Source organism: Sinohyriopsis cumingii, chromosome 7 (genome assembly GCF_028554795.1).
Source record: "Sinohyriopsis cumingii isolate HCF-2022 chromosome 7, ASM2855479v2, whole genome shotgun sequence".
Classification (NCBI taxonomy): Eukaryota; Metazoa; Mollusca; class Bivalvia; order Unionida; family Unionidae; genus Sinohyriopsis; species Sinohyriopsis cumingii.
In genome coordinates, this window is record NC_142967.1 from 112541771 (window position 1) to 112562406 (window position 20636).

The window sequence follows — 20636 nt, forward strand, 5'->3', positions numbered from 1 at the left end:
GGAGGCTCAGAGGGAAATCCGCAAGATGCACGACCATTGGTGGGATAAAAAAGCTGATGAAGTGCAAAGCTATGCTGACACTAACAACTCCAAAGAGTTCTATAACGCCATCAGGTCAATCTTCAGCCACGCACAGTCCAGCACTGCGCCCTTGCTCGCTGCAGATGGCATTACACTAATAAAGGTCAAAAATGGCATTAAGGAAAGATGGAAAGAACACTTTAGTCAGCTGCTAAACATGCCCTCATCGGTCAGCCAATCTGTTCTTGACCACATATCCCAGCAGCCAACGCACAACCAATTGGATATTCCACCAACGATGGAGGAGTTGAGGAGGGCCATTAAACAAGTTAGCTGTGGCAGGGCACCTGGAAAGGATGGTATCCCAGCGGAGGTGTACAAGGCTCTCAGTGAACAGACTCTGGAGGCATTCCACGATGTGCTAATCAGCATCTGGACGGAAGAAGAGATGCCAAACGATCTCAGGGACGCATCAATCACGACCGTTTATAACAATAAAGGCACACGTGTGGACTTCAGTAACTACAGAGGCATCTCCCTGCTGTCCATAGCTGGCAAAATACTTGTTCGCAACATCCTCAACAGGCTTATTGCTGCAGTGTCAGAAGATAACCTCCCCGAGTCTCAGTGTGGTTTTCGCCCAGACCGCAGCACCGCTGACATGATCTTCGCAGTGAGACAAGTCCAAGAAAAGTGCCTTGAGCAGAACATGAATCTGTATGCTGTCTTCGTGGACCTTACAAAGGCTTTTGATAGTCAACAGAGACGAACTATGGGTAGTACTCAAGAAACGTGGTTGTCCTCAGAAGTTTACCAACCTCATTCGGCTCCTCCAAGTTGACATGACTGGAGAGATTCTCTCAGACGGAAACCCTCTGAGAAATTCCCAATATCTAATGGTGTCAAACAGGGCTGTGTACTTGCTCCGATACTCTTCAACCTCTTCTTCGCAGAGGTACTGTTCCATGCCATCCGTGACCTTGACATTGGCATCTACATTAGGTATCGCCTGGATGGATCAGTGTTTGATATCCGTCGCCTAGGTGCAAAAACAAAGGCGCTAGAAAGACTCATCATCGAAGCACTCTTTGCAGATGACTGTGCCCTCATGGCCCATGAAGAGACTCACCTACAGGCAATAATGGACAGATTCTCTGAAGCATCCAACTTATTTGGACTCACAATCAGCCTAGGAAAGACAGAAGACTTCTTCCAGCCCTCCCCAACCACTGTTCCCTCACAACCCTGTATCACCATTGGCGACACGCAGCTGAAGAATGTGGACAGTTTCAAATACCTTGGTAGCACAATATCTTGTGACGGCTCCCCGGGCAAAGAAATCACTGCGAGGATCCAAAAAGCCAGTCAAGCACTCGGACGACTTCGATCCAAGGTTTTGCAGCACAAGGACATACGCCTGTCAACAAAGATGAAAGTGTACAATGCAGTTGTCCTCACGTCTCTCTTGTATGGCTGTGAAACGTGGACACTCTACCGAAGACATATCAGTCAGTTGGAACAATTCCACCAGCGCTCCCTGAGATCCATTATGCGGATCAATTGGCAGGACCGAATCACCAACCAAGAAGTCCTTGACAGAGCCAACACAACAAGCATCGAAGCCAAACTAATCCAGGCCCTGCTTCGTTCGACTGGTCATGTCATCCGCATGGATCAAAGCAGAATCTCAAAGCAGTTGTTCTATGGCGAGCTAGCCCAGGGAAACCGAAACTAAGGCCACCGTCATAAGAGGTACAAAGACAAACTCAAGATGAACATCAAATGGACAGACCTCCAACCCCGCCAGGTCGAGCTCTCTGCCTTAGACAGAAGCCATTAGCGAGCGCTGACCAGAAAAGCCTGTTCCACCTTTGAGGATGACCGCCGCCAGCGTCTTGCTGCAACTCGAAAGAGACGTCACACAACTGTATCACAAACACCACCAACCACCGGTTCCCATGCCCCACCTGCAACCGCTTGTGTGCATCGGAATTTGGATTCAGGAGCCAAATGCCTGTCCACCTTTGAATGAGATCGCACAACTTGTCTTCCTCGACTCGAGATACTACCATTATTATGTATGTATGTATGTATGTATGTATGTATGTATGTATGTATGTATTTGTGTGTGTGTATGTATGCATGCATGTATGTATGTATGTATGTATCTATGTATGTATGTATGTATGTATGTATGTATGTATGTATGTATGTATGTATGTATGTATATATGTATGTATGTATGTGTGTGTGTATGTATGTATGTATGTATGTTTTTTATAAACAATGTATGTATGTATGTATGTGTATGTGTGTGTGTGTATGTATGTATGTATGTATATATGTATGTACGTATATCGTTATGGCATTATGTGGATCATGAATGTTTGTAAAGGCGATTTAGAAGCAAATGATAATTTACCATTTCAGTTTTTTTAAACGAATTTGTCCGCACTTTTTTAAAAAGTGTGTACGAAACGATATATGCCAGTATTTACAAATATAATCTTTTTGCTATTTGTTGCAAGATTCAAGCTTTTGTACGTTGTTTGTTTCACGGTCTGATGTATGCTCTATTTAGGCCATAACGATTTGTTAAAAATCTTAGGAACTGGAGAAGGCAAGAATAATGCGGGTTATCAGCTTGAAGTGATTGTTGGAAATCGCATTGTAACAAGTGTTTTAGTTGTCACTATTATCGCTCTGGTGATCTTCATCCTGAAGAATAGATCAAAACAAAAGAAATTACAGCTGGGTACGTTGTATTAAATTTAATAACGTATGCACTTTTTAAATATTCAATAGCAATATATACCAGATTATTTAGTGTCTTGAAGGCTTCGAAAGAAGTTTCAAAATTAATTTTGTTCTACTCTGCCTCACCATGTTGACTCCTTGTTCTTCTTCCTCCAATTTATCGCATCCTAATTATACACATTAGTTATATAATATTAGACAAGATTACTGTGCAGCAAGAGCAGTAAATGATATTAAATTAAATAATGCGAAAACTAGTCTCCATGGAATGGTTACCACGTAAATCGAATCTTCGGGATCTTCATTTACATTAGAATGCACTAGTTTAGGTGTACAAATAATATATCGTTCGTCTTGGATCAAAACGGATAATTTTGTAACATGCCTTAATGTAAATTAATTTTCTTCGCACAACGATGCAGTATGAAATATATTTTTTATGTGTATTCACAAGAGCTTTTCTATTTAATTCACAGACAAGCCGTCTGACGAAAACGACGTTCACAGGTAACACGAATTTCGTATTTGTAAAAACACACACATTTCAAGCCACTCCTACACCTAGAGTTAGGTAGAAGGATACCGGGATATTTACATATGGTGTAGACCCGAATAAGACAATGAATAGACATTGAGAAGAATATCACAATTAGTGGATACAGCGAATCCAAAATATATGTTGCTTTCGCATTTAGTCATTTCTTTTGTTTAATATAATAATTTGTGTTCGTATAATACAATGACTTAATTACATCATTTATAAAACCTGTTCTTCAGAACATTCTTTGACGTAATTTTCTTTTCAACCATTGGCACCGTTGGAGATATGAAATATAATTTATTTTTAATAAAGGTTCTACTCAATACCTGATGTGACAGTTTATCCTCGTACATGGGTACACTTTAAAAAAAAAAAAATTTAGTCATACACTGGTAAAAGACAAGTCTCATTTTGATGTAATTCTTACAGTTTGATGATGGCGTCTGCATGAGAATGTACCACTGATTTGATATACAAATAGACATCATAACAAAATGATACTGACAATGACAAAAGTACAGCTAATATGTATGTACAGTTGGTTAGTGAGAGAGAATGAGAAAATCTACTAATCCCCTTATAGACATTTAAAACAAATGTTTCTGAAATTCCATCGTTTATAAGGGTTTCTATAAACATTATATCGGACATATATGTCCACATAAGTTATAATGAATATAACTTTCTTTGACATATTTACCGCAGGGCTCATGTATAAAAGCATTATGTACATAGAAATGGCACAGTATATCTTCTATCTTATACGTCAGGAGCAAATAATGGACGCATTTCCTTCTTGAAAGCAATAGCTATGGGCTCTTGTGCCAAATTTGTTTTTGACAATATGTATTATTTTCCTTTTTTTACATTTTAGACATGAAGTAGGAACAGGCCTGATTCCAACAGGAGCGAATACCGACATTTCTAATGTGTATGAGAGACTACATAATGAAGGGCAGGTCGATAATCCCTATCTAGAAATACAAAGTACGTCATTCTTCCACTGAGGACCGGTATTTTGTATAAAATCTTTTCATTTAGATTTATTCACAAGTAAAATACAATGTGTTCGAAATACTGTAATGCTGTATTGCTTGTGTTAATAACAAAATCGATTCAACAAGAAGAAGCAGGGCACTAACCGTACAATCCTCCATTCTAGCAAATGTATTCTCTTCATTAACACATTATCCTTAAGGAGTAAAATCTCTAAAGGAAAACAGATTATCGGTTTAAATGAATGTAGTCTTACTTTTTTGCTTTACGTAAATCCTGATAGCAATTTGTTTTTAAAAACTCTAGTTTGACATACGGGCACGATATAAATCCATCAATAAATGTACTCTAGTTTGCACCGAAAAAAATAATATATATAAAGAAGGTAAATTATATAATTCATCGCTGTATATTAAACTCTTTCCAGGAATTTCTGCGGCAACGAGGGAAAGTGGTTCAAGGTGAGATGATTTGATACAAAAGTTGATTAAACGAATTTTAACAGGAAAACGAAAAAGATTTAAATCAGAGAGAGAGAGAGAGAGAGACAGAGAGACAGAGAATCAAAGGTATATGTTGCTTTCGCATTTAGTCATTTATTTTGTTTAATTTGATACTTTTGTTCGTATAATACAATGAAAACGTGTTCTTCCGACCTTTCTAGGACGTAATGTTCTATTCAACCATTGGCACCGTTGGAGATACGAAGCATAATTTGTTTTTAATAAAGGGTATACTCAATACCTGATGTGACAGTTTATCCTCGTACATGGGTACGCTTAAGAAAAACTTTCTAGTCATACACTGGTGAAAGACATGTCACATTTTCTTGTAATTCTAACAATTTGATGATGGCGTCTGTATACCACTGTACCACTGATTTGAAATACAAGTACACATCAGAACAAAATGATACTGACAATGACAAAAGTATAGCTAATATGTATGTAGAGTTGAGTAGTGAGAGAATGAAAAAAATCTAGCAAAAAAGGTTTATCTACATTTAACACAAATGTTTCTGAAATTCCATAATTCCTAAGGGTTTCTAAAAACGTTATCTCGGACATGTATGTCCACATACATTTTAATGACTATAACTTTGACATATTTACCGTAGTGCTCATGTACATAGGCATTATGTACAATGAATTTGCACAGTATAGCTTATATCTGATACGTCAGGAGCAAATAATGGACGCATTTATTTTTGAAAGTAATAGCTATGGAATTATGTACCGAAATGTTTGAGCATATGTATTATTTTCCATTTTTACATTTTAGACATGAAGTAGGAACAGGTCTGATTCCAACAGGAACGAATACCGACATTTCTAATGTGTATGAGAGACTACAAAATGAAGGGCAGGTCGATAATCTCTATCTAGAATTACAAAGTACGTCATTCTTCCACCGAGGATCAGTATTTTGTATAAAATCTTTTTTTTTTCATTTAGATTTATTCGCAAGTAGAAAAACAATGTGTCGAAATACTGTATTATATGTACTGTTAGTGTTAATAACAAAATCGGTTCAACAACAAGAAGCAGCACATTTACCGTACAATCCTCATTTCTAACACATTTATTCTCTTTACTTACAAATTATCCTTAAGGAGTAATATCTCTAAAGGAAAACAGATTATTGGTTGAAATGAATTTAGACTTAAATTTTACTTTACGTAAATCCTGATATCAAGTTGTTTATATAGAATGGGACGATACAAATCTATCAATTAACGTACTCTCGTTTGGACCGAATATATATATATATATATATATATATATATATATATATATATATATATATATATATATATATATATATATAGTGCGTAAATTATATATAATTCAACAGTGCATATTAACCTCTTTCCAGGGATTTCTGCAGCAACCACGGAAATGGATTCAAGGTGAGATGCTTTTATATAAAGGTTGATTAAACGAATTGTAACTGGAAAACAAAAAAGATTTAAATGAGAGAGAGAGAGAGAGAGAGAGAGAGAGAGAGAGAGAAGCGATATTATTATGAACATCGCCATATTGTACTAGTGTACTATACTTTCAATATATGTACGCCAGAAGTTGATTTTGATCAATATTTGAATTAAGGACTAAGGGACTTCAAGGACGGATAAATCAGTTAGTTTCTGGTGGGATGTGAGCGTGCAGACCCCCCCCCCCCCCAACTTAAATCATTACCCCTACTAGTATTTCAAAAAAGGTTGATTGTTTTGATTTGATTGACATTATAGTTTTGAACAAAGTCAAATTGAAATTAGGAGGCATATGAAAGGAACTTTAACTATGCATTTGCACCTTTATCAATCTTTATTCCTAAACTATTCATAATATTTATTTTTTAATTTTCTTTGGTTCGTTAATTTGACAACATGGGATTAGAGAGGGTAAATTTTGTCTTTATTACGACAATTTTAAATATGTTGGGTGTAACTCATATATAAAGTTACTAACGTCACAGTTTGTAAGAAAAAATAATCGGGCTTTTAGATGTAATTAGCATGGTATTAAGACAATTAAAATGAAGCAAGACAGGAATTTGTATTTAAACAGACATGATTTCACTCTGTTTTCATGAAGAACACTTTTGTGGTGTACTTAAATTATAGGATTGAAGTTGAAAGACTTAGTCTTCATACTTCTAAGACCAGTTCCACTTCTAATGAGCAGAAAAGTCCAACAAGTAGCAAGTCTGAGGTTCATTCCTACTTAGAAGTTGCAGGTGCGTCCAATCTGCCTCCTCTCCACCCACTTTATATATATATATATATATATATATATATATATATATATATATATATATATATATATATATATATATATATATATATATATATACTGGAGACGAAAGAAATTATTTTTCAACTTGATCTTAATAAATTGATACCTACACTTGATACATTTGATATATTTCTTGTGTGCACCGAAATATATTTTACCCATTTTGGTTATACGCTTGCTTTATAATTCTCGACAGGAACATGTTTAAAAAGCATAAGTGATGCCAATGACAAAATCAATAGTCTTCCGAAAGCAATCAGTTTTATTCCATAGGTTTATTTCGGTCTCAAGGAAGAAGAACATATATTTGTTTTTGTTTGCTTACAATAAACATTATAAAGTTAACCTGTTCATTTAAAGCAATATGTTTAAAGTTGAAAGATTTGGCGAATCTGCTTTTTTTATTTAAATCTTCTTCCTCCAGACATGTCTCAAAACTGACTTTTTCAAACTATATTTTAAACAAAAACACTGAGTCATTTATATCAACTATTGCCTTTTCAGAGCCCACACCATGGAGCATAGATGAAACCGCTAATAGGTCAGTACAATAAAACTAAACAAATGTTCAAACACTAATAATAATAATAATAATAATAATCAGTCCATTTTTTCATTCTTCTTACCTTTCCTTTCTTTGTTTGAACTATGATGCATGCCATACATTAATACAAAACTATTGCTCTGTTTTGTGTATTTGTAAAAATAACGCAATGAGACAGTAAAAATAAACTAATTTCTTTCCATATTTCTTTCACATCACCTGATACGTATATGCTTGATAAGTTTCAATCAGAAAATGACCATGACCTTGAAGAAAACGCTGAAGGTTAACAATTGCAATATGTGCATTAGCTTGACTTGTTTTCATGTGTCAAAGACAAGAAAATTTGAATCATTCCAAAAATTAATGAGGTGCAACTCTAAACGGTTTCCCTATGTTTCGAGCTTAACAAACTCTTCATCAGGGACAGACACAATTTACATCTACTAAAGAAAAAATCCAACATAAATCCTTGACTACAGCATGTTTTAATGACGGGAAATATGCAAAGGATAATACGAGAAAGAACGAAAGAAGGATAATTAGACAAATGGGCTGAAAACAGACAAATTTACACACACACACACACACACACACACACACACCGGAGTGGTCTAGTGAATGATATATATATATATATATATATATATATATATATATATATATATATATATATATATATAATTTTTCAAAAGTGCCATTGTAAAGCTTCTGCTGAAGAAAACAACATTAGACAATAACGATTTAAAAGAACTACCGCCCATGGGCTATGAATAAATGTCTTCATGATAAGTCTCCTCAACCCCACCACGCTCTCTATCTCTCTCTCTCTCTCTCTCTCTCTCTCTCTCTCTCTCAAAGCAGTGATTGTGTTTGAAAATCTATTTCGTACAATTTATAAAAAAAATTGTTTACGTTAAATTAGTGCACATTGTCGGATCTCGACATTCCACTCAGTAAAATATAGTAAAGATAGTACTGCAAACCATATTATGTGGAATATTGTTATAATAGTAAAAAGTCATTGTTTATATGACAAATATTCAACAATACCTGCAACACTTTATTGTGTATATTGGTGAGGTTATGTTTAACGCTTGTCTCGATCATAATAGATCGCAAGAAGTAGAAGCATAGATTTGGATAAACGTATGTCTGTCGCTTCGTTTAGAATGTTAATGGCTTTAAGAGTGACATGCATTGCATAGACAGGTAAAATAAAAATATGTTTCAGAAGCTGAATCGAAAACCCCATGAACTCTGTTAATTCTTTTCGGGACGCCACTATCTAAATATTTATTCAATATATAATCTTTGAAATCCATAGACCGTGATTTCTAATTGAAAAAGAAAAGTTGAAATTGCATTCCTCAATGTTTTCGCACTTTATTGTGACATATATTACAAACGAGATATTAAAGCGAATCAGTGTTTGTTTATGCATATTTGACTCGTGTCTCTAACTCTAGTACCTTTTGCGGTAATTGTTTGAATGCTAAAACAAATAAGTTTTGATGGAAAAGATATGAAAGATTGTGAGAAAAATAGCACACATATCGTTACTCATGTATTGTAAATTATATCAAGATTGCTGCACAGATTAATAGAATGGTCACACTATTACCCCATGTGTGGCATCCTATATCCGGCGTAGTAACAATTCCGGTCATTCAATTTTAAAATAGAATATTTTTTTTTGCAGATGATTGCCTATTAATCTGAACCGTTTATGTTAACATGGTTTTCTACCTCTGATCGGATGCATCAAGAGTTTTGCCAGTTAGAATTGGATATCTAGATTCCAATTACGTTCATTGCGTACTACGTGAAACAAATTATGCATTTATTTAAAAACTTTCTATTGCTCTGTTTATTGATAGTTTGCATCATAAGTGTTAAGTGCTGAGAAACCCACTAATACAGTTGTTGTTTATCCTTATACATGATCTCCATTTAAAGTAGAGAACTGTATTGTCTTTTGTAACTTTGTGGTGTACATATGGACCAATCTCAAACCATCACACTTCCTAAACATAATAACACGCATTCACAAGCCACTTAACTGCATGCATGTCTGATTGTCTTGATGCTATAAGTGATAATAGTGTTTATAAATGTGGTCAGGTTAACGATATTGCTTAAGTAAAAATAAAATGATTGTGTTTGTGTAGTACATCTATCAACGTTTTCTTTCAGTCAACATCTATAATGTGGGTTGTTCTATGTTTTATTTCAAATGATATTTTGACGATCAAACTATAAACTTTCATTGTATATGCATATATTTATAGACACCTTGATATATACACATACACACGTTCCTAGATAAATTATGGATATTTACAAATAGTGCCCAAATTAATGTTGCACTTGAAACAAGTAATCGTTCTCTATATTGTGATATCTACGGGCAATGCTTATTACATTTACCATTAATGGGTTTCGAACATTTGCTGGTAACATTTTTTATATTTACAGCTAATGTGGCATAATAAATTTTCGGCTGATGTTATTACATTTACTGGAGTTTATTACATGGATGGTTTTATCACCTAATAATTAACAGCCTTATCCCATTTTATCCCACGTTGAGAGGGTGACGCGGTCACCCAAATACCGGAATAGCTACTCGTCAGAAAATGATGGAAAGATATTTCCGTAACAGGATTGTAGGCTCAAACCAAGACATTTTGTAAGATTCAAAATGTAATTTGCTTCCCTAAAATATAAACTGAAAAATTAAAAATAACTTAAGTTTTGTAAATGAAATCATGATTAGTCCTAAACGTTATATCACAAGTTCGAAACTATCGAGTAATCCAAACGAGTTCATGAGGCAATAATAATTAAGTTCACACTGTTGGGCTGTTATGCCAATTGGTTTGACATATCACAATTATAATCCAGATTATGAAAATGAAATCAAACTGTTGCATCTAGGGACTTAAACTGAAGTAAAAAGACAAGGTAAACCCAACAAGCGTTCAATTATCCAAATATAAATTATTTAAATAAAAATTAAAATAAAAAAATTGCTGTTTTTTTATTTATATCTAATTTATTTTAATATTCTCGGAGTGTCTAATGCTAAAACAGATACAAAATAAGATATATTTTCTTGCTTCTCATTTTTCGTATTGCAACCTGATGGAATACTGCTTTCTGTTTCACTTTTATCTCGTGTCTCTTGATCGCCCATGTCAGCAATTGTCAAGGCAATTTTACCCTGATTAGCTCTTGTTCATGGACAAGGGTGTCTCAGTCTTATTCCATAAATAAACCTGTATTTCTTTTGATGAATACACTAGTGAATTGTCAAGCACATCATTCAGTATAGGCGCACCATCTATAATAATGGAAATAAGTACATGATATCCATAGAAACGAATTCTTTTACAGCCAAGGTTTTCAAACCTTATCCAGTTGCACAATCGTCTATATCTTTATTCACCCATCTAAAGATGCGGATAATGTTTACACCCAAACTCTTATTCATACCATGCTGATGATAATATGAGTCAAAAACGTGTCAGTAAGATGAGATAATATTTACACCTGAAGATGTGTCCTTAGGATTCAGAAAAAAATATGAGTCCCGATAATAATATGAACCAAACCGAGTTTGTTTTAGAGCTTTTACGTCTTTAATCCTTTATATATTGAAAAGCCTTAAAGGATTAAAGGAAATCAACATTATTGTTGTATTTATTAAAATTTTAAAATCCAGCTGTGACTTTAAGCACGATAAATTTAGTTTATGTATGTATAGATACATAATGACACTCAATAAGTATTATTGAAATAAATATTGTATTATATCATGATTTTTATCAAACTCAGATAACAAAACACTTGATAACCCAACCCTGCAGAAAGGCAATAATTACTCCGTTTCCCTGAATTTTGTGTATTCTCCCTCCCTCTCTTTCTCTCTCTCGTATGTTTGTGTATATATGGATCACTATTTCACTACGTATAAATTCATGCCATTTTACAAAAAAATGTTATTCCTAACTATCTTAGGCTAGTTGGTATCATACGTACATATTTATTTTTGTGGTTTAGAATATGAAACTAAAAGATTATGATGGTTAGAGATAACATTTAATTTACTTATTTCAAGCTGGTGATTTCCTACTTTCAGCTGGGTACCATCTTTACGATAATACAACAGTGTTCCTGTGAAAAGTGTAACAACTATGCTGGCGTAAACAGAAAAACTGCTCGTCAGAAAATGATGAAGAGTTATTGCCGTAACGTGTGCGTTGGTACAAAACAAACATTTTGTAAGATTCAAAATATAATTTATTTCCCTAAAATATAAAGTGTCATGTTGCCGTAGCCCAGTCCTTACAATCAAAACGGATTTCTTTGTGGCGTGTGCAATTGCTTTCAGTATGTAAGACCCATTGACATGACCATCTATGATTACATCAATCTTACAACTTTCGATTCATACTGTTGCATTTGGCAAGGTACAATTCCACCTTTATCAGCGTTATAATGTGAGAGTAATATGTCAAACAAATACTTAACTGAATCTGTTGGTGGTCGGGAACAGTTATAATATCACTCTCCAGCCTGACTGACAGCGATTCATCAAATCCAATGAAGACGCAACTTTCTCTGACCTGGTGGAGATTACAATAGCAAAAACCCAACAAAACGGAGTACGTGATGTGAAACATCTACGCTGGGACTCAAGTTGTAGCTGACCAGATTTAAACGTGTTTGATGGATAAAAAGAGAAGCACGAACTTTGTCCTATTTGATCGCTTGTTACTTGTAGTTTTTTCTTAAAAATGGACATTAATTCTAAATGGCATTTATTTCATGTAATGTGTATACGTTTTATATATGTTTTTTGAAGGCACGAACGTTAATTTTTAAAAGTGGTTTTCCAGAACCAAGAAATAGATAACTTGTAAATAGGATTGTTCCATGTCGAAATTTGTATATATTTTAAAAAAATATTTTTTCTCATACAATAGACTTTTCTTTTTAGAGTCTCTATTCTGTCTGTGAGTCTTTCTTTGGAACATCTCTGTCTTTTTTACTGTGTATTTCCATCGTCTTTGTTTGGATGTGTATTTGCTTGTTTCTGTTTGTCTTTGTTTGTCCCTATAAACCCTTTGGCCCTATAAATACATTTATCCCTATAAATAGTTCTCACAATAAATAAATAACCTTACGTCACGTATGTTCAATTCTAATTGACCTCTAGGTGATATTCCCATGTAAAATTCCTTTTGACCCTATAGTGCAAACCACCTATTTTAAAATGCAAGTCCTATAGACCCCCAATCGCCCTCATAACTACTTGTATATGTGCAGTCACGATGATCTGTTGATGCATATATTGTGAATAGGTAATTTGTGGTATTGAAATTTATTTTTGTATTTTAAACACTTGATGCATTTTTGTGTTATATTTCGTATGAAAAGCTGATAAGAACTTGCCTTTTAAATTATTTAACCTTGTGCCAAATCCACCTAAAAATTGGTTTTGACTGAGTTGAAATTTTCGGTAATGTAATATTTGACTAACTTAGGTGAAAAGGAGTAGACGTTCCTAAGTTAAGTATCTATATAATTCAATCAGCGGTTGAAATATAATTTGGCAAAACCTTTTCAGAAAACCTATTCAGTGCATCTTGTAGTCAGACTTTATCCCATGTAAAACCTGGTATCTGAAGGTCCCTTCATTTTCTTTAACTTTAGCTCATATAACTATGCTGGTAGTGTTAGAATTGTTTAATCGCTGTATGTATATATATATATATATATATATATATATAGGTATCTGCCATATCAATTAGCATACAAATACTCAAAAAGAAAACTTACTATTGATATGAAATATATTCAGCTGTGATAATATTTCATCGCCGGACTCAGTGGTAATGCTGACTCAATCTCAACATTGCAGACACGAGTTTCAAATTCAACATTGCAGACGTGAGTTTCAAATTCAACATTGCAGACGTGAGTTTCAAACTCAACAAAGCAGACGTGAGTTTCAAATTCAACATTGCAGACACGAGTTTCAAACTCAACATTGCAGACGTGAGTTTCAAATTCAACATTGCAGACGTGAGTTTCAAATTCAACATCGCAGACACGAGTTTCAAACTCAACATTGCAGACGTGAGTTTCAAATTCGCAGGGGTCTCCGTAATGCTAATTCCCATTGTACGTATAGTATCCCACTTAACTACTCTCACGTCTGCAATGTTGAATTTGAAACTCGTGTCTGCAATGTTGAATTTGAAACTCACGTCTGCAATGTTGAATTTGAAACTCACGTCTGCAATGTTGAGTTTGAAACTCGTGTCTGCAATGTTGAATTTGAAACTCACGTCTGGAACGTTGAATTTGAAACTCACGTCTGCAATGTTGAATTTGAAACTCACGTCTGCAATGTTGAGTTTGAAACTCGTGTCTGCAATGTTGAATTTGAAACTCACGTCTGCAGTGTTGAATTTGAAACTCACGAGTAGTTAAGTGGGATACTATGCGTACAATGGGAATTAGCATTACGGAGACCCCTGGGACAATATACGTACAATGGAAATTTAACATGGCGAAAAATCGTGGGACAATATACGTACAATGGAAATTTAACATGGAGAAAAACGCTGGGCCACTTTAGGGACAATGGGAATTTAACATAGAGTTTGGGTCTGTCTAGGGACAAGGGAAATTAACATGGGAATAGAGTTTGGGTTTGTCTAGGGACAAGGGGAATTGAATATGGGATTTTTTTTTTTTTAAAGTTTTTTTAAATTTAAATTTAAATTTAAATTTAAATTTAAAAAAAGGGGTAGGCAATGGAAAGGCTATCTCTTTTCGAGAAATATGGCTGGCCCTGAAAAGGGCCTTTGGGTTTATGTTAATGTATTCATTAACATAAATGGTACCGCATTGGTCTTCTTCTTGTCCTTAGGCTACGTCTCACTGTTGGTCCGTAAATCAGCACTCTTTTCAGGCATCCTTGTCTTTCTACGTAGATCCTACGTATCCACAGGCTGGTGTTTGTCCTGTGGACAACGGCCCACTTGGATCGGACATACATGGGTATGTCCGTCCGGAACATCATGGAAGACACAAGCGTAGAAAATTGCACATCGGTCCACATCTTGAAGCGACGAGAACAGGTGAATCAATGCACTGAACTGCGCTTATTTATAGGTAGAGGCAGGATTGAAACGGATTGAGTTCATTCACCAATCCAAACACGCGTTACAAAATTCAGTCAGCCCGCATCCAATCCGAAGAGAGTAGTCTGTGACGTCAGTTGGTCTATATAGATTCGCTAGCGCTTGTGTGCAGTCAATCTATGCGACAGTGATTCAACATGACGGAAACTCAGAAAACGATCCATTGGGGTGCACCAACAGGGGAGACTGCCCAAGGGAACCCGGACTTACTTTCAGAAGAGGTACATTGGGATTTTGTGGATTTTCTTACCTCGCAAGAATTTGTTCCGGAACCTTCGTTACCTTCTTCATTACCGCAAGTGGAGAATTTTAGACAGAGACAGAAAGAAGAATTGGAGAAATTTATGCAACGACAAAAGGAAGAGGAACAAGCTTTTCTCCTACAGCAACAGCAACAGCAACAAGAAGAGGTAAGAAAAAAACAACAGCAACAACAGCAAGAAGAAGTAGCAGCAAAGAAACAAGAGGGTGAAAATCAAACGGCTACGGTACTGTTGGACATTTTAGCGGAGTTAAGAAGTCTGAAACAAATGTATCAGACTTCTTTATCACGACCGAAGAGAATACGACCTTCCCGAGCTAAACACGCCAACCCTGTGACTAAGCCTGTCGTACCACCCTTAGTGATTTCAACCCAATCATCAGAAGTAGGCCTTGGCCGTGGCAAAGGCTTAAGGCAGTTAAAGTTGATTGGTTAAACTCACTCCTACACCATAAAGAAAAAAGGCCCTTTTCAGGGCCACCCACATTTCTCGAAAAGAAATACAATTTCAATTTGCCAATAACTCAAAAATAAACCCACCCATTTTACCCTTATAGTACGTGTCTGTGTATGAGTGCGTGAGTGTAGCTTCTTATTTTAAAATCAAAACTCAAAGACACTTACCTTATATCATTCATGTATTCTTTTATCCATTTTTTTACAATCCAATTCACAATTCACCACAGAACACTTTAAAAAGTTCGTACACTTCTTCTTTTTCATTATTTAGTCTCTCTGTTTTTTGAATTTCTTCACCGTTTTTTCCTCATTTTCTTCCCTTCTTCTTTTCTTCTCCTGTTTCTTTCCCTCTTTTAAATAGAATTGTCTTCTTTCTTCCTCTTCTTCCTCTGAAGAATCCCTCTCTTCTTCCGAAGAATCCCTCTCTTCTTTTGAAGAATCCTTCTTTTCTTCTGACTCCTCTTGTTTCTTTTTTGGGCAATCTGGAGACCAATGTCCTTTTTCTTTACAATAATAACAGGTATCTTGACTTTTGTCTTTTTTAGTCCCTGTTTTTGTTCTTTTTTTGACGGTCTGGACACTCTGAAGACCAATGCCCTTTCTTCTGACAGATATAGCAAGTATCTTGACTTTTATCTCGAAAGGAAGGAGAGTAGTCTGTCGGCTGGTCTGAAGAGAATTTTCTAATGACCCCTCGCAAAGCTCTGACGAAACGTTCCATCTGGGTAGTCTGTTCCATCGCTGTGCTCAGCTTGAGAGTGAAATGAATAGTGAAAGGACAAGACACACACCCTTTTTATATACGCTGGTTTGCCAAGACTATAAATTAGTCTATGGTGTTTAAACTTGAGTCATTTGACGTTTTGCACTCAAGATGAAACGATCCCATTCATTCGAGAAGAAAGAAGAAGAAGAAAGTAAGAGGCAGAAACGTGATCTATCGCCTCGTACCAGGGCTGAAATCTTGGCACAGATTCATGCCAGTGATTTAGAAGAGGACATGAGTGAACCAGAATTTGAAACCTCTAGACCAAGTTCGTCACCCTTAGTCAACCCTGAAAAATACTATTCCATTCGAGAGACGGAAAAGCGCTCCTCTAGAAAATTTAGAACCACGGCTTACACCTACACGGTGAAGTTTAAAGATTTCAAGGCCGACGTACCCTTGGAGAAAGCAGAAGGGTTCATCACCGAGATGTGGGATTCTTTGCTCACCGCACTCAAGCGACAATGTCAACCCAAAGAAGACGATCGCTTGACACTATCCATAGATCACGACGGTTTGAAATCCCCTGTTTGGATCGAGTTTAGCAGACCTGCAGAACTAACCCCTTCCAAAATCATGGACAAGATTCAACACGTACAACAATCTAATGACCAGTTTGACATCACCGATGGTAAAGCCACACTGAAAATGGCCCACGTCTCTCTTCCTCAAGGGACAGGACCCAAAAAGATGTTATTGGTGAACGAGCTTCGCATCATTAAGCGTAGTCTTGTCCAAATTCACAATCCTCATGACCAGATGTGTTTAGCCCGTGCCATCGTGGTGGGACGAACCTATGCCAACAAGAACGACACGACAGAATGGAAAAGAACCTGGAACACTATTCAACGATCCGATCGAGCCAAACAACGAAACGAAGCAGAACTCCTGTTGCAACAAGCTGGCCTGCCCAAAGACTCACCCTGTGGCATTCCTGAGATGCAAAAATTGCAAGATGCCCTAGCTCACCGCTACACCTTGAAAGTGCACCCTCAAGAAATGCGCGGGTCTCTGTTGTTTCGAGGCCAGGATTTTAAGGACGGAAAATACATTCATGTTTATCATCACGTTGACCATTTCGATACCATTACCAGTATCACCGGATTCCTGGGATACGGTTATTATTGTGAGAAATGTGATTATGGTTATAACAATCGAGAGCAACACAAGCATTGTGGATTGAAATGCCCAGGATGTTTGGCCTCTCCACCCTGTCTGAGCGAAGAACCAGTGCCTTGTTCGACTTGTCTGCGCACGTTTGTCAGCCCTGCCTGTTACCAGCAACATCTGAAAACACAAGGTTCACAGAAGAAATGTGCTTGTCAACTCCTGAGATTGTGCTCTACGTGTGGACAAGGCATACTTACCAACAATGCCAAGGCACACGTATGTCGAGGAAAGAAAAAATGTCACATTTGTCACCACATCGTGGACTTGGAACACGAATGTTACGTGCAAAAATACCAACCCCCACCAGAGAAAGAGGACGGTCACAAGAAGAAAGGCAATTTCATCTTTTTCGATTTCGAATGCATGCAAGAGACTGGCATTCACATCCCTAATTTCTGCGTGGCTAATCGAGCGTGCGAGAAGTCCATTCAAGAACCTATCTTCAGTCATTGCCCTCACTGCAGCAAGATTCCTGGAGGACGTGAAAAAATCTTTCGGGGACCAAACAAGTTAGCCGATTTTGCCCAATGGGTCTTAGACCCCATCGACAAGACGTGGAGCCAAGAGGACATCGAACGTTACGGAGATTGTCATCGTCATGCCACGGTGATGGCTCACAATTTCTCCGGATACGATGGACAGTTTCTTTTGAGGTACTATACGGAACAAGGCACCGAACGTCCTAAAGTGATTTTTGAACGGAGCCAAAATCATTTTCATGCAAGTGGGACAAGTACAGTTTAAAGATTCGATGAGTTACTTGGCCATGCCTTTGAGCCGAATGCCTAAAACGTTTGGAATGACAGAAATGGCTAAAGGGTACTTTCCACACTTTTTCAATACGGAAGCCAATCAACATGCTGTTCTACCCCATTTGCCTGAGGCTCACTATTACGACCCCGACAACATGCGTACCGAACAACGAGAAGCTTTCTACGCTTGGCACCAAGCTCACGCCTCGGACCCTTTCGACTTTCAGGAAGAAATGTTAAAGTATTGTCGTTCTGACGTGGACATTTTACGGCGTTGCTGTGGAAAATTTCGAGAACTGTTCATGGAACACGGAGGGGTCGATCCTTTGAAAGAAGCTTGCACCATTGCCAAAGCGTGTTCCTTAGTGTACCGCAAACGATTCATGCCTGAAAACACCGTGGCTGTCATCAGTCCTCAAATGACCCACTATGTCAAGCGTCAATAGTCGGTCAAAGCCCTACGTTGGTTACATTACTTGTGCGACAAGGAAGACAAATGGATTCAGCATGCCCGCAACGGAGGAGGCGAAAAGACCATCGGAACGTATTCGGTAGATGGCTGGGACTTAGAAAACCCCAAGATCGTGTACGAGTTTAACGGTTGCTTATTTCACGAATGTCCCGTCTGTTACCCTGACCGTGACACTAAAAATCAGTTTTTGCAACGAACCATGGAAGACTTGTACCAGGACACTTGTCAGCGACGCCTAAAGTTAGAACAGCAAGGATACCAAGTGGTGGAAATGTGGGAACACGAGTACGATCACCGTATGAAAACCGATCCCGAGTTTAAACGCCTTGTGGAAAGTTACCAGTTCATGGACCTGCTGAACCCGAGGGATAGTTTGTACGGAGGAAGGACCAATGCCACCTGTTTGCTGTACCAAGCCAACGAAGAGAAAGGAGAAGAAATCAAATACTTGGACGTGTGTTCGCTGTATCCCTACGTGTGCAAATATTGTCGCTTTCCTGTAGGGCACCCGCAATTGTTCACGGAACACATCGACCTGAAAAACATTCGACAATACGAAGGCTTGATCAAGTGTAAAGTTTTGCCTCCCACGAACCTATACCATCCCGTCTTACCTCACCATTGTCAAGGCAAACTGATGTTTCCATTGTGCCGTACTTGTGCCGAAACGTGCAACCAAGACCAACCTTGCCATCACAGCCAGGAAGAACGTGCCTTGAGGGGAACCTGGGTCAGCGTGGAATTGTTCAAAGCTCTGGACATGGGATACCAACTGTTAGAAGTGTACGAAATTTGCCACTTTCCCAAGACACAACAGTACCACAAGGGTGACCCTACTCAGAAAGGCATTTTCACCGACTACGTGGATGCCTTTTTGAAACTGAAACAAGAAGCCAGCGGCTATCCTTCCTGGTGTCACACTCCCGAAGACCAAATACAATTCAAAGAGAAATACTACGCACAAGAAGGCATCTCTTTAGACCACATCGAAAACAACGAAGGCAGGCGATCGTTTGCCAAAGTGATGTTAAATTGCTTGTGGGGTAAAATGGCACAACGACCGTGTTTACCCAAGACGGAATATTTGACAGAACCTTCCCGCTACTTCCAGATGATTCACGACAAAACCAAATACATGAAACACGTGGACGTCGTTCGAGAGGATTTGATCTTGGTCAATTACGAAGAAGATCTGGACTTTGTACAAGACGACCCTTTTGGAAATGTCATCATTGCGGCTTACGTGACAGCTCATGCTCGCTTAAAATTGTACGAAGCTTTAGAACTGTTAGAAGAACGCGTCCTGTACTTTGACACGGACAGTTGCATTTACATCCATCACCCGATTCAACAGCACCCTGACATCGAAGGAGACCGTTTAGGAGCCTGGACAGACGAGCATCCAGACGACAAGATTCTAAGTTTCGTCAGTGGTGGTCCCAAAAATTACGGCTACGAATACCGGGACAAACAAGGAAAAGTGCACACGACGTGCAAAGTGAAAGGACTGACTCTGAATCATCCTACCAGTCGAGTGGTCAACTTTGGGGTATAGAAAGAAGCCTTGCAATCGGGAGAGGATGGAAACTTTAAAGTGACCACCTATCAACCGAACAAGATTGTACGTTTACCCACTCACCACATCGTCAGTCGACCCTTGGAAAAAGTCTATCAAATTGTATACCAGAAGCGAGTGCGACTTCCCAATCACTTCACCTTACCGTACGGTCACGTCGGTATTGGTCTGTATATGAAAAGGAACCCTAGGCAAGATCGATAGTTCATTGTTCATTGAAGTAACTTACCATGTCGTTGACGAAGAAGAAACCAGATTGGTTAGGAGTCAAATGTTGGACATCACCGAGACCAGGGTTTTGA

At 37.5% G+C, this 20636-nt stretch overlaps 1 protein-coding gene across 5 annotated transcripts in view; it reads left to right on the top strand.

The window, feature by feature from the left end:
* LOC149795943 (uncharacterized) overlaps positions 1-12836 on the top strand; it is an 82950-nt gene extending 70114 nt beyond the window's left edge. Inside the window, exons 12-20 of one of the 5 annotated variants that reach the window (XM_089965865.1) lie at positions 2630-2776; positions 3255-3285; positions 4194-4306; positions 4743-4776; positions 5597-5709; positions 6191-6224; positions 7003-7054; positions 7618-7654; positions 11802-12836. In XM_089965865.1, the coding sequence (XP_089821991.1) occupies positions 2630-2776; positions 3255-3285; positions 4194-4306; positions 4743-4776; positions 5597-5709; positions 6191-6224; positions 7003-7045 (515 nt within the window). In that variant the 3' untranslated portion in view covers positions 7046-7054; positions 7618-7654; positions 11802-12836. Of the gene's footprint in view, positions 1-2629; positions 2777-3254; positions 3286-4193; positions 4307-4742; positions 4777-5596; positions 5710-6190; positions 6225-6941; positions 7055-7617; positions 7655-11801 lie in introns of all 5 variants that reach the window. The other 4 variants (XM_089965863.1, XM_089965868.1, XM_089965867.1 and 1 more) reach the window with 4 other exon arrangements.
* Positions 12837-20636: the final 7800 nt, after the last annotated feature.